The sequence below is a fragment of the Orussus abietinus genome, unplaced genomic scaffold, assembly GCF_000612105.2.
Source record: "Orussus abietinus isolate OABI.00-Male unplaced genomic scaffold, Oabi_2.0 scaffold117, whole genome shotgun sequence".
In the NCBI taxonomy this organism is placed as follows: Eukaryota; Metazoa; Arthropoda; class Insecta; order Hymenoptera; family Orussidae; genus Orussus; species Orussus abietinus.
The window spans coordinates 233927-241777 of record NW_019394287.1 but is presented as its reverse complement, the minus strand read 5'-3'; the positions used below and the strand labels follow the sequence as shown (position 1 = coordinate 241777).

General features: G+C 36.3%; 1 protein-coding gene and 1 long non-coding RNA gene across 5 annotated transcripts; one reads left to right on the top strand and one right to left on the bottom strand.

The window, feature by feature from the left end:
* Window positions 1-1227: 1227 nt before the first annotated feature.
* Window positions 1228-6307, bottom strand: LOC105702792 (lysosomal acid phosphatase). Of its 4 annotated transcripts, none has more exons than XM_023434969.1 (8): window positions 6139-6307; window positions 4684-4854; window positions 4275-4370; window positions 3684-3923; window positions 3001-3183; window positions 2750-2873; window positions 2421-2632; window positions 1228-2201 (listed from the first exon to the last, which is right to left on the bottom strand). In XM_023434969.1, exons 2-8 carry the CDS (start codon window positions 4846-4848, stop codon window positions 2055-2057), a joined length of 1167 nt encoding a protein of 388 aa, XP_023290737.1. In that variant the 5' UTR covers window positions 4849-4854; window positions 6139-6307; the 3' UTR covers window positions 1228-2054. The 4 variants fall into 4 exon arrangements, with proteins under 4 accessions (XP_023290737.1, XP_012286060.1, XP_023290739.1 ...); XM_012430637.1 differs by having other exon boundaries at window positions 3714-3923; window positions 6139-6269; XM_023434971.1 differs by lacking the exon at window positions 6139-6307 and adding an exon at window positions 5702-5765.
* A 190-nt stretch (window positions 6308-6497) lies between these two features.
* On the top strand, window positions 6498-7123 carry LOC105702793. Its single transcript, XR_001104316.2, has 3 exons — window positions 6498-6682; window positions 6857-6916; window positions 6999-7123. It is a non-coding gene; the product is annotated as an uncharacterized LOC105702793 (long non-coding RNA).
* Window positions 7124-7851: the final 728 nt, after the last annotated feature.

Below are 7851 nucleotides of genomic sequence, written 5' to 3'. Positions count from 1 at the left end.
TGTATACGTATTCTAAACTGAAATCAATTGCTACTATTTAACTTTTACCTACATCTGCCCTAAACACGTAACAAGTTCATTCACACATTCGCGACCGCTGACGTGAATTCACGTCTTTTCAAGTTCTATTCCTGTTTACCGTTGACGTGAATCACGTCCATGACGATACACGATACAAGTTGGCGGCAATCAGTTTCTGAATTTCATTATTTTCGCCGGTACTCAGTATTTGAAACGGAAAAAATTTGCCGGTCGCGAATGTGTTAGAAACACGTTTATTCGGCAAATATTTATGTACAAAAATGAATTCCACGAACTGATAAGCAAAGTCAATATGCATATACATAGGTGCATTAAACATGGATTAAGCGTCGTGTTTAAACAAAAATGATATAAACTATAATGGCATTTAAATATTCCAGAGCATAACTTATAATCATAAAACATTATAATTTTCTAAAAACCTTGTCCGATTCGTTTGGGAATCGATGCGACGAACATCAACGAATGTTCCTTTCAGCCTTCTGACAATTATATTCCATATCTGAATTATCCAACGACGCAAGGAGGTGAAAAAGTTATAATTTGGTCGAACCCGATACATTCTGCTTTTGATTATTTTGCGCATGGTATCACTTAACACACATCCATCTGTCACCGAAACGCAAGCACGTCGAATTATTGCAAAAAACATCCAGTCATATGTTGTATTAAATACTTGAGACAATAAACATCATAATAAATTATTGAACAAGAATTTTACCTTTCGACATGTCTAATGACATTGAATTTGCGTGCGTTTTCTTTTAAATCGCAACGGCTGGCATTCCCTCTTAATTCGTCGGGGCGAATGCAATCTACGATTTGTTATTATTAAAACTATATTAAACGTTTAAAATGTAATTTTGCTAGTTTATTATAGGGCTATTTTAATATTGCAAAATTAAATTAATTCGTTACTTGGATTTGTGTTGTGCGAATATTGGGTTTTAAAAAAGAACGATACAATACAGAGTGTCACTATGATTTATATACAAACCAGAAAACTTACAAAATTGTCATTGAGAAACGGCAAATTTCTAGCATTTCTTCCCCGACTCGCCCCCCGTTTATGTCACTTTTTCACTTCCAATGACATGATTAACTGGTTTGAATGAAATATTGTGAAGAGGGTTAGGAGCCAGAAATGAAACAACAAATGGTTTCAAGAAAACAATAACGGTAAAATTTTTCGCCAATCCTGAAGTTTATTCCTAGGTAGATTCGATTTGTGCAACACCAACAGACATTTCTCCATTTTTAGTGATTAAGTAAACCATTCAGTATTTATAAAAATGAACGTTTTTATTTTACATATAAAAATAACTTGATGCTTAACTTTAATGCCGTATGAATCTGTGATTTGTGAAAAAACTTCAGTGAACCTGTATGTTATGTACTATAAATTATTACGATGATGATATCCTAGTTTTTGCATTATATGCAAATAATCGGTATGAATATTTTGTGCCACGTGTTTCGATTAAAAAATATTGCTAACATTAACACTTTTAGATTCGGTAAATACATCATTTTAAATGTTAAGAACTAATGATTAAAATCTGCGTATGTTTCTTAATAGAGACAAATAAACCATGTTGCTAAATTCCACCTGGAATTCTAATAACTTTATACACAATCACGTTAATCAGTTCAATGTGAATTTAATTTCTACCGTGAACTTATCTTAAATATGTGTTCTATTTTACAGTGTTTTAATTTTGTTAGAGTTCCTGCCCACGACAGACAATAAGTGACCGACAATTCTATCGAATACAATATTTACAATAGATTCTTATGGGGCCCCGTACATAAACGACTAAAAATACGAGCCAACGGAAAAGGTGCAACATGTTCCATTTTTCTACCGATTCAGTGCAGATCCGGTGGTCGGCCACAAATATCTGACAAATTGTCGGTTGTGTATATTGAACCTTTACAATATCAATTTCTGGTAACGACTACCTGTCGTGTACGAGAGCCCTTAAATATATATCTTGGAACTTTACACAATTTTACTGCAACTGACACTCAGCTTTCCAATCAGTAGGTAGGACATCCTTCCATACGGTCAATAGATTTTCAAGTAAACAAGGTTCGGAACACTTGGGAATTGTCAACGGATATGGAACTCTTGTTTGTGTGTTGTTTAAGTACATAACCTGCAACAAAAATGGCCAATGCTTATGAACATCCAATTATTTTTTATACGCATTTAATATGTTTTATAACACATTTTTATTATCAATGGAAAATGTATTCAAAATACAGACCACGCTAAGAATAAATGTAATCGTCGACATAAACGGTATAATTTTCATTACTTTTATTATACGAGTTATATATGCGATTTGTAGAATTATTAAACAGTTGTAGCCTACCTTCACCTCTTGATTCTGCCCGCCATTAATGAGTAATAATTCAAAAATTAGAGCAGCGCCATAGTCTGGCTTAAGTAATTCCTCCGTAAAGCCCATGGTCCTTAAAGTATTCACCAAAGTAGTATCGTGAGCAGAGTAAAGATACATTTTCTTGTAATCGCTTTGTACTCGAGTACTCATCATATTAGACAGAATTTCCTTCAGAATCGGACCTGTAATTAAAAATAAGTGTGGATTTAAAAGCAAACTGGCTTTCACGAAAAATTTCGTTTATATGGTGCAAGGAGATGCTTAAAAACTGTAAGGGACCTAAATTTTAAAATATGTACCTCCACGAAGCCGTTGTTGCAAGGTGTTACTTGTAAACAGCGCCAAACTGCGAGCTGCCAGTTCCCGCATTTTCGAATTATAAAACTCTTTCGTCCATTCCGGGAGTGTCAACTTATTTTGTTCCTAACAATGTAACGTATTGTATTAATCAATCATCTTACCATTCAGTTTTACCATCAATTATTTCACGGTAGTACTCAAGGTAGCACGATGTTAGGAAACATTGAATAGATAAATTTCATCGGAATACCTCAATCTCCAAAGTGTTGTATAAAAATTCTACGTCGGTGATAGTTGTTATGTTTTTCCCTGTAAAATGCGTCAGTTTAGCATAATATGATGCCAACTCCGTGCCCGACCTCAGTGATTCGTTGATGTATGCTTGCTCCAACTCCTTCTCTAACCGCGGACAGGGTTCTTTAACTGCAATAATCTAAAAGCAAAAAACGAAAAGAAAAAGCCATAACCTGATAATACATTAGCCGTCGACATTACAAAAATTAAATACATTTCTTAATCCGAATGATTTCTGAATCTTAAATGTATATTCAATTTGGATAGTAAAGGATTTTCGTTAAAATAGTACGGCATGATCTTAACAAAATAACTGCCTCGATAGTCCAAAGCGTGCAGACCATTTTTATAAATACAATTACTATAATTTGATCCCCCTTGACAAATAAAATCACTTTAAATTAAATAGAGAACGATACCTAATTCTCGAAATATAAATAGTTAATTATAATTTATAGTAATTCATTGTCCTGTTCATTTATGCCGTACTATTTTTAAATCTAGTAGATAATTCAAGTTTGTTAGTAATCAAGGGGTTTTTAAACGGATACGCGAAAGTAATCTTTTCACTCAATAGATATTACATATGTTAGTTCAAGAACATTAATGTTTCTCGTTTCTTTTCAACTTTTAACCTACTCTATCACTATTTCGCGGAATCGGATGTACCGGAACTGGTCTCCAGGCTAATCCAGGAAAGAAAACATCTTCTTCATTTGGGGTATAAAGGCTCGCAAGCAATGATTGCGCTGACATAATGCAACGGTCTGCGTAACTGCTTTGCACAAGCATGATCGACGGATGATATTTGATTCCTGCCAGCCATCCATACTCTTTGCGAATATATTGACCTAAGTTGTATAGTTGTAGCATACCCTCCTGGAAAAAAATGGTTCTTTATCAACATCTATAAACATACCTAAACTTTTGCGTATACTCAATCAGAAAGAAGCAGATTTATCTGCATTTACTTGACCAATTTCCTGTTTTCGGAAAACTCTTCGATTGATATTGATCTCGCAATCATGTGTGATAATAAATCACGCACAGCCGCGCGTACGGAAAAGTACAAGTGTATTGTAAATGATTTATAAAATACATGATAATAGGGTCCTTCAAGTTGAAAAATTGCCATTCCAATATTGCTCCTTCTTGGTTTTTGTTAATCAAATATAAATATTCGTGGTCCTTAATATGCCGATCGTCAATTGACATTTGCATTGAACAAACCTTTGTTAAAGCTCCCCAACCGTCCGACCAGTTATGCGTTAAATGCGGATCATTAGGATAGGTTTCCGTTGGTGTTCTATCTCCATGTCTGAAAATCTAAACAATAGATAACAATGATTAGATTTTAAGTCTGTTACACCTTGAGGATTAATTTTAAAATGTCTTCAAAACATGACATCTACTGAATTACATTCGAAATCTCACATTGTTCAAATAGATTCTCGTATGAAAAATTTTAAATAGACATTATTACTATATATGATTAGTCCACGCTTATTTTTTAACTTGTACGTACATAGTCAAGTTAATGCTCTCTTTCACCTTTTCTCATGATTGGATTCTTCTTTCGATTTTGTAACATTTGTAAAATGTGTAATTGAATTAATATATGAATAATTGAAATGCTTACAATAGCCACTTGTTGCACGACGCCGCTATCACGAGGTGCCATTCCAAAAGCCGTATATGCAAAAAGAGCGCTCCCAATGACAATTGCCAACACGACAACAGTCGCAAATATTCCGCGTTTGCTTGTTTGTGGGCGGCTCATTTTGGAATTCATTTCTCTTATCATTACTGCCTGGAAAGAAAAAGTAAGTGTGAATAAAACTTATGTAATTCTACAAATGTACAGTATCACTTGAATCTCCTGACTCACGATTTTAAGCGGTAAATCATTTCCTTACGCAATGAATACTTTGCACCCGTTAACAGAAAAAAGACATTAGTGATAACCACGTTTACTTACGAATTTCGAATTTTCTCTATTCAGAAACGCAATTATTACGTACTCATTACCTAAAGTACAAGAAACACAAATAATGTCTGATACATTAGGTAAAGTTCATAATCAAAACAAAATTGAATGTTTCTGTGACAGTTGTATTACATTTAGCCTATTTACAATATTATTTTATATTTAAATAAAAACAACAATTTGAAAGATTATTTTTACTCATTTAAATGAGAAAAACAATGGACTAAGTGAAGTATACAATTACGTCCATCCATCTCTAATTATAAAAACAGATGTACATGCATTTCAAAGTGGAGATTAATGTCTACCATGCTGTACTTTATTAACAAGTGTGCGGCTTATAATTCGCGTGATGTCAGAAGCAATATAGGGTGAATTTGATAAAACCACACCGTACCCATTATTAAAGGACCATTAAACATCATGTAAACATATCGCGCGGCAATGACGAATAAAGCTCTGAAATAATACCAAGAATTTTTATCACAAGAGACATGTCCAGACGATACTCTTAAAAAAAATTCTCTAATAATCCAACTATTAGTTTGCCATCTGCAGAATACTAAGTACACAAACTTAAGTGTATAAAAACTTAGCTTCTGCGAAAATGAAACAAACGCGTAAAATGCGAAATCCGTTAGGAGCAAAAAAAGTGTATATTAATTATTACCAGTAAACGAGATTTCCTCTGTTAAATGAGTTCATCGTTGAAGACAGTTTAACAAGGACATACAAGATCATTATCTCCCTTCATTTTTCAATTAACAAACCTGAAGAAAGAAAATTTCATAATTTCAAACTTTTCGCGGTAACCTCTGCAAATGCAAAGGTATGTTTACTTTCTCTGACTTAATCTACTAAGATTAACGTCATATCTAGTTACGTATTTGAAAAAGAATCAGAACAAAAATGTATTTCTTGACGCGTCAAACTACTGTGCTCGGAATTCGCCAACACCGATGAGTTTTCGCGATCGATATGCGGTCCGTAACGCGCAATTTTCGCGCCACTGCAAGATGTACATCTCCATGTCGGAGATAAGATGAAACAGCATCAGCTTTATATATCTTACGTACGATGAAATTGCAATTAATTATTCATACTCACTTTGTTTCGCGGGACGTTTTCACAAGCAGATGCTAGCTCCGCGTCTCAAGGAAATGCGGTGCATACTTTGCACGTGGAGTCGGCTTCTAGCTCGTAAAGTACCGCGTGTAACTTCCAATTGGCCGAAAGCGAATGAATCGCCGAGCGTGCACGGAAGCTTATGTATTTGGTGCATGCGCTCCGAAATGCTGTGAAGTCGGCCGACCGTCTGGCATATACGTACTGATGACGTTTCTGGCGGCATGTGACTCTCAGGAGTGTAACCACTCGTTCCAGAGCCTGCCTCAACGTCTCGTTAACCTTCTTGCCTTCTTTAATTTCCGCATCGTCTATTGTTATCGGTTCAAATGGACGCGTGGCACTAAAAAGTGGAAATAGTGCCACCGCAAATTTCATTCTACAATAAATATTAGGTAATGAAATACGTACCAAAGGAGTATAAAAGAAAAAGGGAAAATGGTTTCAATTTAATTGGACCCGAAGGACCAAGAAAGTCAAGGTCGAATTAATTGCTCTCTCCAACCTGTTACAGAAAATCAGTTAGGTCAGAATATTTACAGTGTCATACGTAATATTTTGTTTCACTCAGTGTTTTAAATTGAAGCGGAAGTGATATTTTAAATCGAAACTCCATTCAAGCGAATTATTGACCTTGACATGTGAAAGGAGGTTAAAAATACCTGTTACGGATTCATATTGATTATCGAATGTTTTACAGAATTCCTGGCGCCGGACATAACGAATACTGAGGTATATGTGATTCCTGGCAAGAAATGAGGTAATAAAATTATATAACAAAATATGTTCAAAATGAATAGTGTGCATGCACAGTTGTATATATGTAAGAAAATTTTATATAGGTAATTTTCACGAAAAACGTGTGACCACCAAAGTGGCTATGGAAGGGTAAGGTCTGTGAAAGAAAGAGATAAATACATCATCGTTCAGAGATGAGTTGGGAGATTGCTCACGGGCAGGGTCGCGCGATCGCATCGTGTGCTGCCCTCTGGTTTCGTACGTTTGCTTTCACTGTTTTTTGCTCCCAAGGGCGGCGCAACGAATTTCTGGTAGGGGCTCGCGCACTTGTGGCGGGCCCGGGACGAAGTCCGGCCATCGACCACCAGGGGCGATGCGCGCGTCGAGCGCGATGCGATCATGACGGTGTAAACTGCGTAACCCCGCGTGCACATTACTTTACTTACCTCGAACCAAAAGACGACTACGTCGGAAAATGTTGACAAAAGAGTTGTAAATCGATGAGAAGACTTTGTGACCAATTCTAGAGCGCACGTGGAAATCTGCTCCTTTTGCTATGTTAATAAAACAATAATTATAAATAAAGTGGTGAAATATATTTGACAATCCCCACACACTCGCGATGGCTGTGCCATCTACCTGTTGCCGTTGGCGGCTCACGTATTCGTGATGGTAATACCATGCGGCAGTTGACGGTGGTGGCTTACCATTATGGCAATCTCCTAACTCATCTCTGCCAAATCAGAGATGAGTTGAGAGATTCACGGGAAGGATCGAGCGACCGCGTCCTGTTCGACCTCCGGTGGAGGATGCAGACGGCTAATGCACTTGCCACCTGTTACAAATCTGGGCAGCCGGAGAACCGGCTGAAAAAGTGAAGAACTCCTCACAAAAACTCCAAAACCCTGTACCTCCTCCGAAAAAAATCGCAGCCACTAGCTCGAGAGATCAATTTAA